The sequence below is a fragment of the Pelecanus crispus genome, chromosome 1 (assembly GCF_030463565.1).
Source record: "Pelecanus crispus isolate bPelCri1 chromosome 1, bPelCri1.pri, whole genome shotgun sequence".
Taxonomy (NCBI): domain Eukaryota; kingdom Metazoa; phylum Chordata; class Aves; order Pelecaniformes; family Pelecanidae; genus Pelecanus; species Pelecanus crispus.
Genome location: NC_134643.1, coordinates 81,879,242 through 81,903,197, shown reverse-complemented (window position 1 = coordinate 81,903,197; position 23,956 = coordinate 81,879,242). Strand labels below are relative to the sequence as shown.

The window sequence follows — 23,956 nt, the reverse complement described above, 5'->3', positions numbered from 1 at the left end:
TGGCTCAGTGCTCTGCTGTGTACTCTGGAACTGGACACACCATTAGAATTTCATCTTCCCTGTGCCTGTGGCTAGTGATGGCAGAGTGCAGGGCTGTGCATCCTCCTCTGCGCAATGATGGAATGACTTCTTGCTTCATAATCTGCCATTCATTTTCTGTGACTAGACAGCAGGACATCCCATGGTGATGAAGTGATAGAAATAATGTGGCTGAAATCAATTCCCCCCCACCATGCCCTGCACCTTAAGATCTTTTAATATTTCCACAGTACACACAATTAACCATTTCCTACCTTGACTTTCTGACTGCTCCTTCCTGTTACAGCATTCCAGAGACAGATGAGTTTAACCTTGTGCATTTAATTTTTCTGGTAACACAGCGTAGAATCTTATTAAGCTCATAACAATTCTGTCTCTGTAAGCAGTGGGCAGAGACCCAAACGTAGTATGAGAGATGCTGAACTGGGAGTACAGTATCAGGATCCTGCCTCCTTCAGTTGGATCCTCTTTGTTTCTGGGAGGAGGGAAAGGACAGAATCTTTTTGAGGACCCTTGATTATTTTAAAAACTGAGGCTTTTTTCTTTAGTAAAATACATTCTGTTCTGTGAGTCAGAAGCAGGATTAGTATGTTTCTGTGATAGGCTCCGAGACTTCAGACTTACACATTACTTGATAATTTACTTTTATAGTAATGAAATAGTAACTGTAAAGTAACTATATTTTAACCTTTCTGTGCAGGGGACATGTCTAACACCATTAACCAGCATCTCTTTTGTCCCCAAATAATTCTGCTTTTTTTCTCCCTTCCTTTTTGCAAACAGGCCTTGACCGTGAGATTATAGCTGATGACTTGCCTCACCCATTCGGCTTGACTCAGTATCAGGATTACATTTACTGGACAGACTGGAGCCGGCGTAGCATTGAACGAGCCAACAAGACCAGTGGCCAGAACCGAACTATCATCCAAGGGCATTTGGATTATGTTATGGACATCTTGGTCTTCCATTCCTCCAGGCAGGCAGGCTGGAATGAGTGTGCCTCTAGCAACGGTCACTGCTCTCACCTGTGCTTAGCAGTCCCTGTTGGTGGTTTTGTCTGTGGCTGTCCAGCTCACTATTCCTTGAACTCTGACAACAGGACTTGTAGTGGTAAGCCGTAACAAATGGACATAAAACAGAGAGGCAGATGTGTTTTGTAACAGGTGCAAGCATTGTACTTGGAGGAAAGAATAGTTATTTTCATAAGATGGTGAAGCTTGCTTTGCCAATAGGCCAAGTTAACGCTAGTTGCTATTTTTAATACTGAATGTGTATTTGAAAATTTTCTGGTTCCCCAGCCTCCCTTCCTCCATAGGAAGCAGGGTATATTTGAATATAATTTTCTAATACTAAAATCCTACTCACTTTTCAGAGAAGACAGGATATTGAAAGACCAAAAAAAAAAAATATCTTGCAACAGACCGGTATCACAGTAAAATAAGAAGAGTGGCTGTAGTGAATCTTTTTAGTGACTCAGCTAAATCTGTGTAAGGGGAAAGCTCAAAATGCTTCTGGGTTTGTCTCTGTCTGTCAACCCTTCTCAAGTGCTTGCTTGCTTATTTATCTGCTTATTTATTTTTAATCTTGCATGACATAAAGGATATGTGATAGTTTGGTGTGTACTCTGGAGTTTGCATAGCCTTTAGGTGATCAAGATTTAATTCTATAGTAGCTGTGTTTGCTGGCTGATGAGATGGTGGGCCACTCTCATACCCCCAAAAATGTTTCCTCCTCAATGAGGAGAGGCTTGGCTCCACGGCCTCCCCAGCACTTCAGATTTCTGATCTCAGTGCAGCCAAGCCCCATTTTTCTTTATTGTTGTGCAGAATACGAACTGCAAGCCCCCTCAGGCTGTGTGTAATTAGTTTCTAACCAAATAATTTATCCATCTCTCAATAACTGGCTGCCACTGAAGCTCTCATAATTTTGGCAGCTACACTGGATGGCTGATTTCCACTGGTGTCATTCAGATTAGTCAATGGGTGAAGAGATTCATGGTACCGAGAGACAGATTGTATCTCATCTGCATTATGCATGAGTAAAGAGATCCCACTGTTGTTTTAAAGCCAAAAGCAGGGCAGCTTGTTCCATGAATGCCACCTCATGGCATTTTTTTAAAATCATGCTCTTCAGAAAACTCTGCTTTTTCACCTCCCCATGTGTCCTGTACTACTCCTTTCCCTTTTTATTACAACGGGTGCTTGCATGACCACTGCATTTTTGTACTCTTTAACACTCTCACTCACACCTTCCTGGAAGTTAAGAAGTATGGCTGGCACCTCTCTGGTGATAACTGTGATTTTGGAGGTAGAGGAATTTGACTTCCAGCAGAGAATAAGTAGAAAAATGATCAAAGGTCATGTTTTCTTGTGAAAATGCTCTTGGAAACAAAGGAAGGAGAAAAATACAGGAAATACGTTGTGAGCAAATAGAACCATTTCCCTGTGGTACGGTTCAGGGCTGTTCATGAGGCTTTAGGAGTTTTCCTGCTGCCATGTTCAAACCTGGGAACTTTCCAACTTCTCATTTGTAGGTAATTGAAGACTTAGGCTTCTATGTGCATAATTTAATTTTTCTCTTGGCCACTATAATTGGAGCATGAATCGTTTTAACTTTCTCTTGCCTGTTTTACTTGCTTATGTACTCCTGAACACTATTATTAGTCCAAGCCCTGTCTAGAGGCCAGTTCCTCCCTTCTGGATCACCCTGCTCATGCTTGCATAGATTCTTTTAATTATGGGAAGGACACACTGCTCTGCTGAGATCTGGTATCTCGTCAGATCTACCATGTGTCATGAAGTTTGAAGGCAGTGTTACACAGGGGACATGCTTGTTGCACTCCATTTGCCTGCCAAAAATATAGTTAAAATATGTGACTATTGGGAGGGACAATGATGAAAACTGGGAAGGGATTTCTGAAATTGGGGCTATTTCAGAGATGTAGGGGCTCAAGGGCGGAAACTCTGCTGTTACTTTTTAAAATGAGCCATCAATTCAAAGTTGGAAGACACGTAATCTTAGACAGTAAGAGGGTGTCTTTGGGAAAAAGTGGAAAGGATTTTAGGTGCTTATGATGGTATGTTTACCTGCACTGTTTTATCTTAAGCTTTTTTCCCTTTCGATTACTCTCTTAACTGCTTGGTAAGAATACTGACACTTTCTGAATCTATTATTTTGCTGTACACATTCAGTATAAACTTTGCTTTGCTTTTTTTTTGTGCTTTCTTCTGCAGTTTAGAGCTAAGCAGAAGGCAGCTTAAATTACTGGAGAAATGCTTGGAGGGGAAATAAAGGTTTTCCAGAAAGCAAAAATACCTTGCAATTAGGCCTGATTGTTATAGAATTTTAAGATTGAGTGTTAGTTACCAAGGAAACTACCCCCCCCCCCCCGCAGGCAGAATAAATGTTCAAAGCGTATGCCTAAAATAACAAAACAAGGTGATGATGTTCTCTGGAAGACTTTTGCTACCTCCCCTTTCCAAGGTGCTGCCTTACCTGTTTTACAGGCTGGATTGAATGAGTGCAGTATCCCACTGCTAATCTCTCCAGACTTGTGCTATAGAGAATTGATTGTACAAACTTCAGGGAGACTGCAAGCTGCATTTCTGGCTGCTGGCTCTTGTGCCGTCTTGCACAGCAGTGGCTCCAGGTAGACCATTATTGAAAAGAATGCTGTGAAAAGGAAAAATGCTTTAACTACCTCCTCTGATTTCTGACCCAATTATGTAATACAGGGATAATTTCTTTTTAACGATGTACTAAATTCCACTTACTGTAAGATACAGCCAGTACACTACAGCCATACGGGGTGGGGAAGTCTTATTTTCTGATGTTTGTTGGTATTTATAAGAAAAAAGTCACCTGTCCAGGAAATTTTTGCTGGGCATCTGGAAAGCTGGAGCAGAGCATCAGATATTTTTTCTGATTACAGGTTAGCATTCCCAGATGAGCACATGAGAAATAAGCAAGATATATAAATTTGAGAAGAGTGAATAGATTTTTCTCCAAAAACGCAGCCTGCACACACCTAAGAGATTTTCCTGTGAATTGTTTCATTGTGGTGCAGGCAGAAAGAGGGTTTGTGGGAACAGGACTAAACCACTCTGATGGCAATCTCTGTTCCCTGGGATGCCTAAATAAGGAACTAGTGCTGGCTTTTGCTCAGCTTCCTCTGCAAGTAGAAGTATACCTAGCAGAACATTCAACTTCAAAATAGTGGAGCTACATTTCCCTGGGACCCCTTTAGAAAGAAAATTCACAGTTCCTTGAGAGGCATGGCTGACCGTTCTTCTTTGAGGTGATTTTGACAGAAGTCTTCATGTTCATTAGTCCTGTGACTTACAAAATTATCTTTGCCTGTCACATCCATGTTCAGTCATTTATAATAAAAAGAGGTAATTTGAAAGGCTTTCCAAACTGATCAGAGATTGGGATTTTTTTGTTATGTTTTGATGGTTTGGGTTTTTTGTTTGTTTGTTTTGTTTTTGTTTGGGGTTGGGTTTTTTTTTTGGCAAAGGAAGAGGGAGAAGGGTAATGAAATAATAGATACTGTCTGGTTATATATAGTAGTTGTCATTATTGAACATACAAATACCCAATGTTATTGCTATATGTAACCCTTTCACCCTCCTTTTTTTTTTTTTTAACCCATCAAGCTCCTACAACCTTTTTGTTGTTCAGTCAGAAGAATGCAATTAATCGCATGGTGATAGATGAGCAGCAGAGTCCAGATATCATACTCCCTATCCATAGTCTGAGGAATGTTCGAGCCATTGATTATGACCCGCTGGATAAGCAGCTGTACTGGATTGATTCTCGGCAGAACATCATCCGGAAGGCACAGGAAGACGGCAGCCAGGTATTCTGCGGGTGATGGGATTACTAAAAGATGGGGAAGACATGCCTTACACCCACAATGAATGATTGTACATGAATAATTTAGATAGATGGACTTCCTGTACATTACTGGCTGTCACTTGGCAAAACAAGTGGCATCTGGAGTTTCTGGAGTCCTCAGACAGCAATCTGGTATGTGCAGCAGGAAATAAAACATGGAAAACTAAGGCAACAACAGTTGTTCACAGTGCGTTATTTGCTTAATGCTGTCTTTTGGCTGGGAGCTGTTGGAAATGTGTATTTGAGAGAAATAAAACATGGATGGGAAGAGTTTTCTCTTGGGAGAAATGGAGTGTGTCAGAGAGAAGGAAGAGTTGCAAATGAGCTGGGTGCAGGAGCATTGACTCTGAAATGAAGAGGGTGGAACTTTGTGAGCACGCAGCTGTGTCTGAAGCCTCCCAGTTCTGGTGGGGACAGGAAGACAGTTGTCAACCACTGAGGCACTGAGCGAGGAGGTTGAAGCTAGTGACCTGTAAGAGATGTAGCAAGCTTGGGAAGATGTATTTGACTGGGGAATACAGAAAAAGTAGTGTAGGGTAGAAGGCAAAAGGTGATGCAGGTTTAGTGAGGTTAGCTGTGAGCAATGACTGCTTATTCATTTTCACATTTTAAAATAGGTTTTTTTCTTCTTGTTTTTTTTGAATGGGGGAGGAGCGGGAGACGAAGATGAACAACACGGAGGTGCTGTATTCAGTTTAATTTGTAAGGCAGTGTGGTTTCTGGTGGTGGGTGTGGTAGGAGTTGGATCCTGCTGAAACACCCTTCAGCCTTAACTCTTAATTTAGCCATGGTTTTAATTTTGGAATATCTAAATAATTTAACACCCAAAACTAGTCAAAGGCACCAGGTTTTTGCCAGCTTCAGCAGAATAAACAAATACAAGACTTCTAGGCACACCCTTTCATAGAGGTGACAAGCCAAATAAAGGTAGGCAAATTTTATGGTGAAGTTTAATTTGGGGGTGAGAAGGTGGAAGCTGCTCATCTCAAAAGCATGAAGTTTTTCAAAAAGATTATATAAGGCTGTGTTTTGTGCATTACCAATCCTCTTAAGATTTTTTGAAAAGGTCAGTAAAGATGTCAGTTAGATTCACCTTTCACTGTAGGGTTACCGTGCAATTTCTTTCTAAAAAAAATAAAAAAAAAAGAAAGGCATGTGAACTCCAGAGGTCTGGACCAGTAGAAGGCAAGAACTTTGAAGCAAAAAGATGTTAGCTGGAAATGCTCTAAAGTCACTGTTGTATGCTAGATGATGTCCTTTCTGTCTGTTGGCAGAGTTGCCTTCCCATTTATTATTCATCTTTATGTTATGTTCCCCAAGTGTGATGGCAGCGATGGTGGAGAAGAATGAGGCAAGAATTCCAAGTGCTGTCTGGCCTCGCTTTGCCTGTGTTTTTATCCATTCAGCTGCACCTTTGGGAATTAGTGGTGATGTGTTTCTGTTGTAGAGTGCTAAATGTGCTGGGTTTGGGTCTATCCAAACTGAACTTAGAGTTTTCAAGAAAGCAGAGGAAACACAGAAGCTGACCCTGAATCTTCAACATAGAGACAATTTGGACTTATTGGTCAAACTTCCTAAGACTTATGAGCTGCAACCAACTTACATGGTTGCCATTACAACAAACCGTCAGGACTAAGTGTCTGTATCTGATCAAAGGTGTTGGTGGGGCAACTGGACCTGGGTGTCTCCTTACTTTATGATAGTATTTTGGCCTCCTCCTTTTGCTGAGCAGTAGTTTGACGTGGTGCATCCATAGCGAATAAAACTGGTCATGTTGGGTAAGATTAAATGCTCTTCTGTGGGTTGTTTTTCTTTCCTTTGCAGAGCCTCACTGTTGTGACAAGTTCAGTTCCCAATCAGAACCTAGATATGCAGCCTTATGACCTGAGCATTGACATCTACAGCCGCTATATCTACTGGACCTGCGAAGCTACCAATGTGATCAATGTGACACGCCTGGATGGGAGACCCATGGGAGTGGTGCTCAAAGGAGATCAAGATAGGCCCAGGGCCATTGTGGTGAATCCAGAGAAAGGGTATGTACCTGAAATAGTGATGTGGGGAAATTCAGGCTGAAGGTCTTGAGAATCAAATTGTTTTCTTGCTGTCAGTTGGTTTCTGTTTGTCAGAATAAACACATCTTTGACATTTGTTGAGATGTCTTGGTCGTATAGCAAAAATACGGAAAGGTCAAATAACCTGTTTTTCCTCTAATCATTCCTGTTGCAGATACATGTATTTCACCAACCTACAGGAAAGGTCTCCTAAAATTGAGAGAGCAGCATTGGATGGAACTGAACGAGAGGTCCTTTTTTTCAGTGGTTTGAGCAAGCCCATAGCCTTAGCTATTGACAGCCAGCTAGGCAAGTTGTTCTGGGCTGATTCAGACCTGCGGAGAATTGAAAGCAGTGACCTTTCAGGTAGAGTAGCACTTTAATTCAGTGATTCATTTGTGTGGTGTGGGTGTGGGTATGGGGGAATGCAGAGAAAGGTGTCGTCTTTTCCTTCCTACTATAAACAGTCTGTACTGTGATTCTAATCGCTCCCTTAAATTCCCAGCCAGGGAATGTGCATGATTCATGCAGCGTGCCTTTACAGTCTCATGCCTCTATCTGTGATTTGCATTATTAATTGCTACACATGCTATTTACTTCAGTTTCTCACTGCAAGACCTTTGTGTGGTTTCCCAAAGCCAGTTCACAAATAAATTGCAGCAGTTTTGGAAAGGGGAAGGAGGGAGTTGTTTTCAAAGGCATTGGTTTTGGTGCAGTACTCTGTCAATCAGAGGAAAGTTTCCCATTAGTGGAAAAATCTTTCCTGCAGAGTTAAAGCAGCAGGTGTGCAGGTCACTTAAGTACCCGTCATTTAGGGTGAAATGATGTGAGAAGGATAGAGCAGATCTAACAACTCTCTGTTCTCAAAAAGCAAAAAAATTCCCTCTTCCAGCTATGGAATTCTCCTTACCTGCTCCCTAAGGTTGGTTATGGTGCTTGTCTGATCTCCTCTATGGGTTGATTCAGCTCACTTAACCACATAAGCAAAACAATAAGCTAACAACAGTATACAGAAAAAGGGAAATAGAGAACAGTGTTCTGTTGTTTTGGAAAGCTGAATTGGTTCAGCAAGAGTCCAGCAAGCAACCAGAACTGGAGCAAGAGAAGAGGCAAAATCATGCAGTCAGGTTGGGTGAGAGAGGCTGAGATGCCTCTCACTAGCCAGATCCAGCAAGCTGGATCAGCTTAGCTGTCTCATGTGGCTTTGGTAGTAATTTGTTGTGATACAAGCTGGGCTGGATGTTGCTGATGGGATTGCCAGGACGTTCTGAGCACATACAGACCCATCTCTGTTAGGTGATGGGGTATATGCCCCCCTCACTCTGCTGCTAGTAGAGGGCAGTGGCAGAGCTTCTCCTTCCTCTGCAGTTAAGTCCATCCCCAGTTTGAATATCCCATGTCCTTGTACTTCAGCTGAGTGTTATTCTGCTATCAGAAGCTTAAGTACACGTGTAAGGAAATAGGGACACACTTTGCAGTCTGTGAGTGGGTTTGAAAACTTAATGAGAGTATGGTAGTTTGTAGTAGTGTCTTTCACCGATGGAGTGATACCTTCATTCAAAGTAGCAGCATGTAATCCCACTGACACCAGTGTGATTTTCAGCTTTTTATTAAGCTGCTAGAATAAGCTTTTATTTTGGAAAACATTTCAGTTTTTCTAGATGATTGGAATTGAGGCTCAGCAAGATAGTAATTTTTTTCAGTGATTAACATGGTGTTTCACTGGAAGATTCAGGGTCACTAACGAACTGCGATAATATCCTGACTGTTTACTACTTTAAAACTCAGGGCACAAGCTGAGTTGAGTTAGTGAATTTTTTTTTTTTTTTTTTTTTTTTTAAAGTGGTACGGTGTATCCTGGTATGTTCTAGGCTATCCCAGATCCAGGGTCTGCATGTAAAGTAATGGGCAGCAGCAGAACATCCTGTGTGCTTTGTCTCTTTTTATGTCTGTTATCTGCCAGAAATTAGGACACCAGAGGAGATGGGTCTAAATTCTAATCTAGTCTGTGTCTGTTTTTAATGATTCTGCTTTTTTTTTCTAAAAGACGTGGCTGTTGGATCACCAATGTTGTGTAGTAAAAGCTCGCCATATTTTCGAAGAACATGAAGAAAAATCATTCCAAAACCTCTCTTGCTTTTTGGCATTTGCACCGCAAATAGATTGCTATAATCACCATGATAAATTGCTAACTGCTGAGATGCATTCCTGTGCTTAGGAATGCTGATTAATAGGCTCTTTTGACCGGCAGAGTAATTTTTCTGCATGTTAGCTTCTTAAAAACATGGACAGTCTCTTGCTCTGTCAACTCTGTAGATGCCAGTACCCATAAAGAGAAGGAGGGCTAGAATGCCTTTTATGTGATGCAGTCCTCCTCTTCCTCCCTGTCCTTCAGGCATGCAGTTAGGACTTGGTTATGCTGCCCAAATGGGAGATCCTATTGAAGCTAACCAGATTCTTAACATGATTAAGGGGTTGTTTATGAAAAGATGACTGGAATTAGCTCCCTACCATGGAAACTATTTGGAAATTAGTTCTTCTATTCCAGAATAATTAGTGTGATTTGGAAATGTCTAATGATTCTGGAATTAAGTAATTTTTATTTGGAAATAGAATGAGCTATGGGTGTGTCCTGATTTTTGTATTTGTTTGTTTGTTTTTAAGTCTTTTTATAAAAGGTATTGCTGGAAAGAGAATGGTGATGCCAGGAGACAAAGCTCCTGTTAATCACATCTCCTTTCATCTGACATTCCCAATGAAGGGGACTAGCACCCTGATGAGCCAGCTTCAGATTTTATTGTTGGTTTAGGAAGGAGGGGATTTCAGTGTCTCAGTTTAGTCAGAAATAGTCAGTTATACTTGGTCACAAATATTAAAAAGAAAGATTAAGACATTAAAGGAGTGAAAATTTTAAGCTTCAGAGCTTTAGGAGCATACTGCAAAATGCCATGGTGATTGACATGGGCATGGCAGAGCAGGGTGTGTACAGACTCCATTTGGGGTAGGTCAAGGTCTTAGTTTTAACTTTATTCCTTCCTGTCGTCTTTGTATTTTCCTCTGTTCCCAGCTTAGCTTTTCTTCTCCTTGAGGTGCAGGTTGCTATTTCTTACCTTTTCCCTATACAATGAGTCATGTTCATGGGGGTTAATAGACGGTTGCAGTTATTTAGTTTGACTTACATCACTCAGTCTATTAATTTCTACATCAGTCTGGGTATAGCCTCCTTCAGAATCCATCAACGCCTTTTCTTAATCAGATCATTGCTGGTGTTGTTCCAAAGTGGTGGGTGAGAGTCCAGTCTACCTGAGGATTAATATTTGAATTTCTGTGTTCTGCTTTAGATGTTACCACTTGCTAAATGTTTGGAAGGTTACTTAACTTCTGAGCTCTGTATGCATTTAGTGAAAAGGAGATAAATATATATATTTTTTTTTTATAGCTGGATTTGTTTGTAAGTCGTCATTGCTGACGTACTGTTGATTAAATTCTCAACAAGCCAAGAAACATTTTGGCTGCTAATCAAAACAGAGGGATAGGACCTGCTCAAATTATAAAATCATAAAATACATGTGTCTTGTCCCATAACATTATCTTGTGTGGGTATGGTAGAGACATAGTAGGATTTTTCTGTGGTATTCAGTTGTACTAGTATATTTTTACAGGACAAAAGATAAAAACTTCTTGGAAATTGTTTTGTGGGTGAACATATGCAAAGCTATTGTCTGCTGTAGTAAAAATGAAAAATAAGCATAGCAGTGAGCCCAGATTTCTGAAATACCAGGATTTATATGTAAATTTTCAAGCTGTGACCTAATTTTAGACTCTGTGATATTGTTTCAGCATTTCAAAATTGAAGCAGATTCCTTATGTTTGTGAGTAATTTTATGCTCAGAATCTGATAAACCTCACTAAATATTTGAGTGTTAATGACCATGTCATGTAAAATAAACAGAGCATGGATTAAACCTCACTCTTGAGCTCTCAGGTTTTGAATAACGTTTTTCTTTTGTATATGAGTTATGAAGTCTTCACTGTCTTTGCCCGTCTTTAATGATACCTTTAAAAGAGCAGCGGACTGTCTTCTGTTTGTGGAGTGTTAACCATGAAGTGTGGCAGTTGCTCTTGACTATATTTAATGCCAGGCAATCTAGCATAAAAGTCAACAAATACTCTTCCAAGGTGTCAGGCTAAAGCCTCTTGGCTGCTACTGATGATTGCTAAAGGAATTGAGGAAAGTAAGTCTTAGCTAGGAAGAAAGGAGCGTTCCCAATTTAGCCTGAAAACCTTAGTGAAGATAATGAAACAAAAGAATATGAGGAAGTCAAAAGTCAAGTGTTTACCTTAATCTCATAATTCATGTGAAAAGTACTAACTACCTTGTCTTCACTTGGATTTTATCTTGTATTAGTTAACTCAAGCTAATAATCCATCTTCTTATTCCCTGTTGTATGCCAAGACAAAGCAGTTAATCTCTCCAAAACAGGATAGAAGAATGAAAAGAATTACCAATTCCCATCATATCAATAAAAGACTGGATAGGCTCATGAGAGCTGAGTCCCCAACTCCAGATGCTTCTTAAATTCAGTAAATGTATTTGAAGCACAAAAACTGTTGTCTTGATGAAAGCAGAAAAAAAAATTTGATCATCTGTCTGCAAAATGCATCAGTCTTGGATCACAGGACCCAGGATTGCTTATGTTTTTATAGTAGGCTTACCTGGTAGTGTAAAAGTATTAGAAAATAGTGGTGTGAGTAGTGTAGAAAATGTTTGTGATAGTATTTCAGTTGATTCTAGTTGAGCTAAACCACTCTTTCCCTTCTGCAGGTGCTAACCGGATTGTTTTGGAAGACTCTAATATCTTGCAGCCTGTGGGACTAACTGTGTTTGAAAACTGGCTATATTGGATTGACAGGCAACAGCAGATGATTGAAAAGATTGACATGACTGGTCGAGAAGGGCGTACAAAGGTCCAAGCTCGTATTGCACAACTCAGTGACATCCATGCTGTGAAAGAGCTCAACATTCAGGAATACAGTAAGTTCTGTGCAGACAGTGCCTATGGGGCTTGAGGCAAGGAGAGATGAGCAGAGGGATGAGCCTGTTTTGCCCTGTCACTGATCAGCATCAGCGCAGATCGAAGGGGCCAGAAGTTGGTAGCGTCTTGTGTCTGTACGTTGCCACGGTGCAATTAAGTTTGGTTCCTTCGGGCAGTTGGCAATGGACTGGAAATCTATCACAAACCCAGCATCACGTTTTGTTGCTGATGACAACTTCATTGGTAGTCCCATACAGACACCTGCCACTTGAGTGTCTGTAGGCACAGTGGAAACATCCTGTTATCCCTAGTAGAGGATTTTCTGGATAACACTAGTGAGTCACTATTAGGTGTTTACTCCGTTTAGGCAAGCACAGCTCTCGGGGCCTTTTACTAGCAGTAAATGTTTCAATGGACTGCCTGCCTTGAAGGCAGAGTGAACAGTTTTTGTTGGTGGCAATTCGTATTGAAAGTAGATGACAGAAGAGCAACATTGCATTGCACAAACGAAGTGTGTTCAACTTGTGTTGAACATGGCTGCACTTTTAAAAGTTTTCTGTTTTCCAGGATATAGCCTTTCCCCACACACAGGCGCTTGAAATGCTGGGAGCTGGATGGTTAAAGCAGTGCAGGAAATAGGCCTGGTTAATAGGCTGTGGTGCGTGCCTTGGAGAAATATGTAGAAAAATGTCTGGGGATGTTTAATTAAAGCATCAGTGCAGACTACTACTAGTTTTGTTTGCTATTAATCTCAGTAAATCTGTCAGGAGTTCCAAGAGAAGTATGTTGTCCATATTAAACATTAAAATGAAGAGACATATTTATCTAGAGCATGTTAATTTGCATTTCGGAGACAGTGTGGAAGCTTCAGAACTCATAAATTAGAAAAGTTTACTTTTTTAATGGTCTTAGCGAAAATGAAGGCATCTTTTGGTATTACTAATGCTACTATTTTTGCTACAGAGCTAATTCTACCTCGCACAAGAAGCAAAATGCTTTGAGTACTGTTTACTGTTTTAGTAGACTGCATGGCATGATTCTTGTAGTGTTTCAGATCATGGACAGTTATCAATGTATGTGATAATTATTGATGTGTGTAAAGGGAAAAGCAAAATACAACTTTTTCAGGGTTGTTTTCAGTAGTGCTTTCCCCAGGGGGATGGAAGTAATGAAGGGAGTCCTGTGAGCCTAAAGAACTGACTGAAAGGTCAGAAAAGAGGTGGGGATTTCTTGACAGTACCTGTCTTTTTTTTATTTTTAAAATCACAGGACAACATCCTTGTTCTCAAGATAATGGTGGCTGCTCACACATTTGCATCGTGAAGGGTGATGGCACCACGCGCTGCTCTTGCCCAGTCCACCTTGTTCTGCTGCAGGATGAGCTGTCCTGTGGAGGTAAGTACTTCCCATGCTCTGTGTCACTGAGCTCTCAGCTTCTGGGTTGGGGAGGGTCTCCATCTTTAGGGGTGGCTTCTGAGCAGAAAGAGTGTGACAGTGCACCAGGTGCTGTTACATGCTTTTACACGCTTACCTCTTTGCCTCCCCCCCTGCTCCCAGCTAAATCGGCAAGTATCGAGAAGGAGTAAGAGAAGAGGAAAAATTCACTAGTTGACTGTTGAATAAGGATTTCTGTTCACCCTTTCTACTTAAGACCACTGAATTATTTCAACTTGTCTTTTTATTTGTATGATTTTTATCATTTTTTTCTATTGCTCTGTATGTTCTCCTTTTTCAGATAGTGGTAGATTCTCATGTTCTGGCATATTGCACAATGTCTATGCTGTTTTATCCTTCTCTGCTCTCCTTCTCAAACTCACCCTGTGCGTGTCTTCCTGAACTGCAGTCGCAGAAGGGCGAGTTGGCGCCTCCATGGTGATATAGCCACTGTAGCCTACACCCTGTGTCTCCAAGGGTGGGGTTGAAATGGGGGATAGAAGAGGCCCTTTGGTGCTTGGGTCTTTTTGCGCCACCATACTGAATGGATTTTATTATGCAATCTTCTCGCCATCAAGGCAACGTGTGGTCTCACAATGGAACAAGAGCTAACATAATCCAGATATTTTCTCAGAGCAAGTTTAATACCAGGCCAAAAAGGGGGGAGGAAAGGGGGATTAAAAAAAAGGAAAAAAATCCACACTTACTTAGTGCATGAGATTAACAGTTACTGTAGTAAATGTTAAATAACAGCTAACAGCTGTGTTGAGATAGCAGGACTTGACTGGATGGAGCAGTTTTTTGTCGTTTTAAAAGAATTTTGATGGAACAGAGCTGTTGAGGGCACATAACTAGACATTGAGTCACAGTGCATCCATCTGCAGCGCATTACATCCTTTTAACATTTTCTATACAATGACTGTCAAACATTAAAAAGTGAGCGAGCCATCGATTGTGTATACAGTGGTGTTGCAGGAAAGGGGGAGTAGAAAAGTGTGTTGACTTTAAATGAAGGCTTTTGAAGACCTACTAAGAGAAGGGTGTAAGAGACTGAAGGGGAAGGGAAGAAAATAGTTGTGTTTTGAGTGCACATGTTTCTCTGTTCCTCTTGTTCTTTGTCTAATGAGGCTCCATCGATGTGAGCCTGCATCAGTCACATGGGGCTCAAGATCTGCGCAAATGACTCTGGAGGCAGTGGGGGTGGAAGTTACCTTATGATGTGGCATGTTTATCAGCTGCTTGATAAATGAAAGCAGCTGAACTCTTTTTGTCCTTACCTGTCCTGATCTGCTGTTTGTTCACCTGGATTTTTAATTTTTGTTTGTTTGCTTGATTTTTAAAGAACCACCAACATGCTCCCCTCAGCAGTTCACCTGTTTCACAGGTGAGATTGACTGCATCCCAGTGGCCTGGCGCTGTGATGGTTTCACTGAATGTGAAGACCACAGTGACGAAAAGAACTGCCCGGTGTGCTCAGACACCCAGTTTCAATGTGAAAGTGGACAGTGCATAGACAGTGCCCTCCGGTGCAATGGAGAAGCAAATTGTCAGGACAACTCTGATGAGAAGAACTGTGAAGGTACAGAAGGTCTTTCAGAGTGTGATGAAAATAAAACTGTCATGGGGACGCTATGGTAGATATCAAAGTTATTGCTGAGTAGGATTTGGAAGGATCTGAGGTTCTGCTAGTTTTTTAACTGATCTGTTGAATGGGAAATTATTTCACAACTCCATACTTCTGTTTCTTCACCTGCAAGATAGAAATAAAACTGATCTCCTGTGCAGTGATCTAAGCTCTGTGTGTGAAAAGTACTATTAAAAAGATGATATATTTTTAAGCATTAAAACTCTGGTACCTGGGAGTGAATTACAAAGCGGAGCAAATCCTTGTCATGGTTTTTTGTGTACCTTGTACCGAGTAAAGGTCTTGGGATTGTTTATTTTATAATGCCTGAACAAAATGAAGTTCAGCTTTTGTGAGTAAGTGGGAGTGAGAGACAGACGAGATTTCTGGAGATCTCTTCTTCCTATAGAGCACAGCAAAAGAGAGTATTTAAGCCATCATTACAGAGGGAAGTGCTATTGCCAACACAATGAGAATTAGGTTCCTTTAATTTTGGAAAGAAATGGTGGAAACTGAACTACCCCACCACTATACAACGTGAAATATGAGCAAACTCACCCTTTCCCCACTGTGCAAGTAGTGAGGAGTTGTGGGGACAACTTGTAAGCTTGAAAGGATGCATCTTCTCTGTATCCATTTTCCTTCTTCGAAGAGACTAAGGGTCTTTGAATCAAGGCTGAATTTCTTTCCAGAAGATGTGCTCCAGTTCAAACAAAAACATACAGACCGATGCAGAAATTCCTGTGTGATGAAAGGTGATTGTTAGCCAGATGAGATGCTGACATCTGAAAACACGTTGTGCAAGTTAGCTTCCCAGTTGCCATCCAGTGACTGGAGATATCAGACCAGGGGCTGTTTATCGCCTTCAAAGTGGCCCTGTTATTCAGAATATTCAAGTTGATTACAGATCAGAAAAGCCTTTAGTTTAACTTCTTAATTCAGCTGAAGTCAGAAAGAATTTCTGGATTTATGAGAAACAGGAGGCAAAAATATGTGTAAACAACAGCAGCCAGCACCTTGCCTGCAGTACCTTTTTTCCCAAAGTGGTAGTTTATTTTTTGAGTATACTGGCAAAGCTCCAGTTTTATCTTCTGTCTTTCATTTCAGTTTAAAAATATAATGTCAAGTGAAATACATTGTCCCATGTTCAAGGAGTTTTCTGGTTCACAGGAAGAGCACAAGGGCATTGAGAAACCACAATATCTTTCTTAAACAATTTCATCTTCATGGTTTGGCAGATTTATTTTTAATAACTTAATTCTTCTCTCTTATATTCAGTAAATGCCTTTAGTAATTTTGCAATAACAATGTCCTGGGATGTGTGCCTGTGTTCTCAGTGGCCTTCTGCTTCTGAGTTACTTTAGTCAACATAACTTCATCTTGTAGTGTGCTTATTGTAAATAGGCAATAAGGACCAGGTACCCACTGTGCAATGTTGTCAACGGGACACTGAATCACTTTCTCTGCATGGTTGGCATGAGGGATTTTGTGCATCATTGGCTACTTCAAGAAATGAAGCTAGCAGCAGGCTAAGCTCTCCCAAAACAGTCCTGATTGTATGCTTTGGTGTCTTGTTTTCTTAATCATTTTAAAGAGTAAAAGTCTTTGATACTGACTCTTGGTGTGTGGGGGGGGTTCTCTTTCCAGTGCTTTGTTTAACCGATCAGTTCCGCTGTGCCAGTGGGCAGTGCATCGGGAAAAGCAAGAAATGTGATCATAACCTGGACTGCAGTGACAGCTCAGATGAACAAGGATGCTGTAAGTGTAAAACCTGAGACTAGAGGCTTGATTGCAGCATCTGAAATTTGTTTCTTGCCTTCTCTATGAATTAGATTTTATTCTGCCAACCAGACTGAATTAATTGTTCCCAAAATGAATGCTCCTGTTCATAACTGCTGTCATGCATTTAATGCACAACATGGTAGAATAGGAATAACAAAAATAACTAGTATTCTGAACGAGTAGTCTCTGAAGCAGAGCAGGCTAGTAATTTTTCCACTGACCTTTCTAAACTTTTAAAAGAAATAAATGGTTTGTTTTAGTATAATCTGTTAGCATGCTGAGTTGGTGCAGTGTTTAAAAAAAAAAAAAAATCTTTCTAGCAGCATGAGGCTTTTATATATAACTGCTCTGCTTCATGGTTTTCTCATCCAGAGAATTAATAGCAGGTGCTTTTAGAATCAGAGGAGCACTCTGTTTACAGAGTAAACCTTCTAAAATTTCTTTTGTATCTTGAAAAGATGTAATTCTGAGCTTGATTTATGATTTGTAACATGTGATATCCCCTTCCTTGAAATCTCCAGGGCTCTGCAAGAAAGCCTCTGCCTTTAAAATTCCAACTTGCAAGTTCATTTTCACTGTTGGTGCTTTAAAAGAAATTGTAGGGACATCTCTTCTTGTGTTAGAGATCTGTATATCACAGTTGACACACACCTAACTTGAAAATGCAAAGCCAGAGTTGGACCCTTGATGTTGAGAAGGATTAATAGGAGATGTTCTGTCATGCTACCAAGTTATTAGTGACATTATCACAGACATATATAGTTATCTTTATTATAGTTCATGTATTTTTCTGGTTTTGTAACAGAGGATGGAAAAATTAGCCCACCCAGAGTAAGACAACTGACTGCAGTTGTCACTGTCCCTCTTCCAGTATGATCAGAAGTCTGTTTACTTATCTCTGTAGACTGTGACAAGCTGGTTAAAGTGTGAGTTTGGTGTTCAGGGAGAAGAAAATGTCTTGAGGAAAAGACTTTCAGTAATGGATAAGATGTAAAACACTGACTAGAACAGGAAAATACTTTAAAGTCTGCTCTTCTTGTCAAATTCATGAAGCACAGGCAGGGGGTTGTCAGTTATTCCCAGAAATGTCATTGCTTAGAATTGATATTGTAGGGAAAGCCACTCATTTTGACTGTTGAATAATCATTTCAGATACATATTCCTCATAAGGATGGCACCTCTAAAGCTGATGCTCAGCTATATCCGTAACCGTCAGTGTGGGTCAGATGTGGAGCAGGTTAGGTAATTTAATAAATAGCAGCAAACCCAAAATTCATCATTGGTGCATCACCTCTACTGCTCAGCATAAGTAAATGTTACACAGTTGAGAAAAATGAGTGATACTCTAGGTGCTTATGTGATGAGGTGCAACATGGAAAGTAGTTATCATAGTCTAATGACAAGAAAAAGCATAACTGGAGTCCCCAGCACAGTGCCATCCAGAGTCATCCTAGTTCATCTTGTTCATCCAGTTCAAAGGATAGCCCTGCCTGTCAGCATGAAGCAAGATCAGGACCTGGTTCATCACCCCCCACCCCCCTGCCCCGCACATGCATGTACTGTTCATTTCCTGGCATTTGTGATTCAAAAACCTCTCTGCATATGTGGATGTCATCTTGTGCACAGGTAGCCCTTTTGGACACTCAGAGTCTTTAAACAGACCTCTCCCAGTGCCTGTTTGTTCCTGCCATATATTAATTTGAAAGCTGTTGTCTGCCTACAGAAGAGGAGACTTTTATTTTTCCTGGGTGGAAAGATGTCAGGAAAACTGATGTTCATACATGAAGCTGTTGGATTAACTTAGACAGTCTGATTTTCCTTTTTCCTTTTAGACACGACGGAGGAGCCTGCGCCACAGCCCAACAACACGATAGGCTCCATCATTGGTGTGATCCTTACAGTTTTTGTGGTTGGAGCAATGTACTTCATCTGCCAGAGGGTGCTGTGCCCACGCATGAAGGGAGATGGGGAAACAATGACCAATGATTACGTGGTGCACGGACCAGCCTCTGTACCTCTTGGTTATGTGCCTCACCCAAGCTCTTTGTCAGGGTCTCTTCCTGGTGAGTAAATGGTGTGATCCTTGTCCTGCTCTTTGGCACCACATAGTTGTAGCTGAGGATACTGTGCACATGTGCACAGGAGATGTCCATTCCAGGCGCATAATTCTTGGAAGCTGTTGGAAGCCAGGACTGTCAAGGCTTGTCGCCATCCTTCTTTATAATAATGAGCTGCTATTTTGCCTGTGCTATTCACGAGCGTTTACATAGTTAGCAGAACCATAAGCTCAAATAGATACACATACTGGGGGAGTTCTCTTCTTTTGCTACTAAAGAAGCCTCTTTTTGGACTATTACAGCATCAGCAAGGTGTCATGACAGTACAGGGTAAAGTTACACAGAGTTATATTCATGGGACTTCAAACATTATGTAATTATTCTTGTTAGATTTGTAAACTGAATTTGTATGCTTGTGAAACTTCTCATAAAGTCCATAATGACCAGCAATAACTGTGGTCTTGGCTTATTTTGTTTGATGATGAAGTTTCCAACACCAATGCAAGTGCATGATGCTACTGCTCTTTAAAAAGTAAGCCTCAAATGCAATGCTGCACTTCATTTATATGCATTGCTTCTGTATATATTGATTAAATATGTACTGTAACTTGTGACTTTGGATCCAGCAGGTTCTGTGAGGCTGTTACAGGGTTAAAATAATGCACCAAATTTCTTTGCATTTTGTAATAACCTGCTTTTATAAGGAGAGTCTTTGAGCAGAATTTTCACCATTATTTAGAGCACAGTGGCATACCTCTTCGTTTCCCGCTTGGACTCTCTGCCAGCGTGCTTCAGTCCGGTAGCAAGAGCTCACTTAACAGTGTGGAAATGAAAGAGCACAAACCCTCTCTTCTCCCGCACAAATTTCAGTTGCTCAGTTGAGGTGGTCAGAGTCAGTTTCATGTTTTATTCTGAGGCATAGAAATAGTGCCTGAATGCCTGTTCTCTCAAGTCTTTTCCAGCTGTTCAAGTGAAAGAAATCTGTTTCTCTTCACACAGTTCAGTATAGCCTAGTGCCAAGTCTGCAGTTGAGTAGCTGATACACAAAACCAACATGTTTATTCCCTGACAGTCTTCATTCCAGTTGTCCATCAAGGAGCACTGAATTTGCTCTTAATAGCAAGAAGATTAATTTTGGTTTTAAGAGTTGTGCCTATACTGCTATTATCCTCTAGATTATTTTTTTTAAGCCGCCTTTTCTCCATTTGCTTCAAAGAATGGAATATTGACATACATCTTTGTTCTTCTTTAGGGATGTCTCGAGGTAAATCTGTGATCAGCTCCCTCAGCATTATGGGAGGGAGTAGCGGGCCACCCTATGACAGAGCCCATGTCACTGGAGCCTCTTCCAGTAGTTCTTCAAGTACCAAAGGCACTTACTTTCCTCCAGTAAGTCAGTTCTACTATTCATAACCTTTAATAACTTTCAGGGAAGTGCCAGTGTCTGAGGATAATTAATTGACAGATGAGTGGTTTGGTTTAGATTTCTAGCCTAATATACTTGTTTAAATATGGAGTAAGTGATTTTGAAAAGGAAGGGAGAGGACATTGTTGTCTTCAAAAACGGTATAGGAATTTTCTCTTAATTTTAAAAATACGTGAGAGCTGAGTGCCAGAAAAAGATGTTAGATTGAATTTCAGGAGAGATGAAAAAATCCCTATAAATGTTGAGCAGCTCTGGCAGAGCAATCTCCTTTCATTACACTCTGCCATGCGCTTCTGGAGGTAAGGCAATGGCTGATTCTGTATAGACCTTGCAAGGATTTAAAATTAAGTTTTGTGTCATGTGTCTTGCAAGTGACAGATAAATAAATAAGCAAGTGTCTTGCAACTCCATTGCATTCCTCTAGCCACAAATGGGTAGTGAGCTGCACTAGATGCTATGTGAAAGTCAGTACCAGCCCTAGAGGGCTCCCTGTCTCTTTACTTCCAGCATCAGTGGTTGTTGTTTTAGCTATTTTTATATGAAGTCTGCCAAGCCACTGTTGAGTATTAAAGAGTTACTTGCTTGGTCAGTCCAGGCTGAAATCTTCAACTGTCTGTTTTCAGTTCCAAGAATCAACCAATCATGTTATATCTTTAAGTTAATCAAAATACTGTTTGTGCAGTAAGAGCATGCCTGTATAGGGAAGAAATGTTTGCCTTGGACAGCATGCTGCAAATATTATAAACAGTGTAATACTTAGGGACTACAGCTAGCAGGAGCAGACATCTGCCAGTTTGCCTAGGGCAGTCATATCCCTAGTGACAATCTAGTATTGAACAGCTAGCTTCAACTTTACTTTTCAGCACTGGGTATGTCAAAATAGCAACAGCAGTCAGCGCTTTTTGAGAAAAGCTTAGTAATCGCTTCTATGGGAATAGTTACAAGCAACGTTTCCAGTGTCTGTTAAAGAACTGGGGAATAAACAGAAGAAAAATCCTGTTTGTTGGGAGGGGCTATGCATGCAGTTCTTAACTTAAGGTTCCTATTAAACAGTACTAAAAGAAATTTAGAAACTGATGGTTTTTTGATTCTCCTTCATCTTTTTGTTGTTGTTGTTTAAACTGTGGCTTTTTTCTTTTTTTTCCCCTTAGATTTTGAACCCACCACCATCACCGGCTACTGAACGTTCACATTATACCATGGAATTCGGTTATTCTTCAAACAGCCCATCCACTCATAGATCCTACAGGTAATTATTATTACAATAGCTTCCATCAGGATCAAAGCAGTTAGTGTAGAAAACGCAGAATAAGGACAGCCTCTGCTCCATAAGAATTACAATCAAAGGCCCTAATTCTGCAAGCACTAAAACAGGTGCTTAAATGAGTTCACATGTATTGTGTCACTGAAGCGTGCATGTAAGCACAGCACTGTTTGAGGTAAATTGTACAGTAAGTGGGTTAGTCATGCACCTTTCAGATATATTGCTTTAGGGGGAACGACAGCACTCATCACAAAATTAGCTAAATGCCAAAAGAAACCTGGAACCACGATAACTTTGAGCCAAAAATACTTACCCTGGAATGAATTCTGCCTTGTTTTAGGCTTCTGTCATAAATAATTTGTTACGTAATTATCAGAAACGATAGGCAAACACCATGGCAGAGGAAAGTTGGCAACATAAAGGTGAGTAGGTCAGAATTAACATTAGTATTATGGCCTAGATAAAGCATAGAAATTCTGATTTGGCATATTAAGGGTTAATATCCGAAAAAGGTTGCTAACCTTTTGATTATTTTCTCTGACAAATATTTATGGGCATACAAGCTTTATCTCTGTTTACTTGAATGTATCTTTCTCACCTTCCCTGTAAGATGCTATTTGGACTTCATTACCATTTTATAGCTAGTTACCAACAATAAAGAAAGAGAGACCTACTACCCAAGGGTGTAAAAGTTCCCCTCCCAAATCACTAGTGGATCTGGTCAATGAGAAGAGGACGCTGTGTTTGTCTATTGAAAGAAATGCCTCCCTAACACAGAGCCTTTGGGGGCTTTTGGATAATGAGGTCTCTGGGGCCGAAAAGACGTCTCTGGGGCCGAAAAGACATCTCTTCTCCATTAGCAGAAAATATGGCCTCTGCTGTGCAGAAGGTCAGACCAGATGATTATAATGGTCCCTTGCAGCCATATGAAAAACCTTTCAAAATGATGAGTAATTTTCTAATGAAATAAACCCAGATTTTGGCACCAGCATGAATCATGCTGATGACTGGTTAGATGATGTGACTTTTAGTATTGTAAATGGTATTAGGGATGTATGTAGGGTTTAATGTTTTCCGAATGCTCCCTCACCCAAAAATAAACCCTGGCCTTGCTGCTTCTGATCTTCCCATCTTTCCTATCATTCTGACTTGAACATTAGAGGACCTGCATCCCCACCCGCCCCCAGTGACTGATTTTGATGCTGGAAATTGTAGCTACCACCCACCTCCCTTTGTTTTCTTTAAACTATCTTGGGCTCATTTTAAAAGATGTTTTGTGGTAGCAGCATTTGGGAATTCCATCCCAGTTACTGCTCTGGTAGGCGATTCTCCTGATTGCTATTTTGCCAGGTGATTTTCAGTCTGCCTGTCTCTCTGGACTTGGAAATTAGCATCCATAAACTGGATAATGGAAATAGAACATCTTCTCCATACAATTGCAACACAGCTATTTTTTTCCTCAGTGCCTTTCCAGCCCCGCTCTCTTAGTAGCAACTTTTTCTACCTCAGCTAAGGCCTTAGGGAGCCTGTTGCCTGTAGATAATTAACAATTAGTATCCCTTTAACTAGTGACTATAATTTGATGCTGTAGCACAAAGGTGGGCCTTCTGCAGGGGAGTTAGTGAGTTTGTGATGTCAGAGAGAGAAGAGTGTGATGCTGCGTATCTCCTGCAGAGAGCTTGACCAGCTTTCCGTTTCCGCCTTGGCTTATCCACCACTTGCTTGTTCGCTGGTGCATTGCCTGCAATGCTCAGTCTTTCTATATTCCGACGCTTTTCCCATAAATCTCCCCACTGCAGCTACAGGCCTTACAGCTACAGGCATTTTGCACCTCCCACGACGCCCTGCAGCACGGATGTCTGTGACAGTGACTATGCTCCCAGCCGAAGGGTCACAGCGACGACAGCCAAGGGCTATACCAGTGACTTGAACTATGATTCAGAGCCCGTCCCCCCACCACCCACTCCACGCAGCCAGTACCTGTCGGCGGAAGAGAACTATGAAAGCTGCCCGCCTTCCCCGTACACGGAGCGAAGCTACTCTCACCATCTCTACCCGCCGCCACCGTCCCCCTGCACGGACTCCTCATGAGGGGTAGCTCCCCCCCCCGTTATCTGCCTCCGCTGTGAAAGTGTAAATACAAAATGTTCTACTGGGGAGGGGGGAGGGAGCTCTCGGCAAGGGATGAGGTAGGACAGTGTACAGTTAAATGTTATTAAATGGGGTGGAGGAATACTGAAGATATTTGTACAGAAGAATAAAAAAGGATATTTATATATTTTCTTAAACAGCAACTGCTGCTTGTGCCATAAGAAGAAAAATTTTTGTATAAAAGAACCCAGAC

At 41.0% G+C, this 23,956-nt stretch overlaps 1 protein-coding gene across 6 annotated transcripts in view; it reads left to right on the top strand.

The window, feature by feature from the left end:
- The window catches only part of LRP6 (LDL receptor related protein 6), a 111,911-nt gene extending 88,155 nt beyond the window's left edge, over positions 1–23,756 (top strand). For 2 of the 6 annotated variants that reach the window (XM_075727897.1, XM_075727892.1), the window contains 12 exons: positions 823–1,149; positions 4,695–4,897; positions 6,760–6,971; positions 7,165–7,355; positions 11,815–12,024; positions 13,295–13,420; positions 14,802–15,038; positions 16,731–16,841; positions 18,698–18,928; positions 20,175–20,311; positions 21,500–21,597; positions 23,412–23,756. In XM_075727897.1, coding sequence (XP_075584012.1) covers positions 823–1,149; positions 4,695–4,897; positions 6,760–6,971; positions 7,165–7,355; positions 11,815–12,024; positions 13,295–13,420; positions 14,802–15,038; positions 16,731–16,841; positions 18,698–18,928; positions 20,175–20,311; positions 21,500–21,597; positions 23,412–23,703 — 2,375 coding nt within the window. In that variant the 3' untranslated portion in view covers positions 23,704–23,756. Of the gene's footprint in view, positions 1–822; positions 1,150–4,694; positions 4,909–6,759; positions 6,972–7,164; positions 7,356–11,814; positions 12,025–13,294; positions 13,421–14,801; positions 15,039–16,730; positions 16,848–18,697; positions 18,929–20,174; positions 20,312–21,499; positions 21,598–23,411 lie in introns of all 6 variants that reach the window. The other 4 variants (XM_075727895.1, XM_075727894.1, XM_075727893.1 and 1 more) reach the window with 4 other exon arrangements.
- Positions 23,757–23,956: the final 200 nt, after the last annotated feature.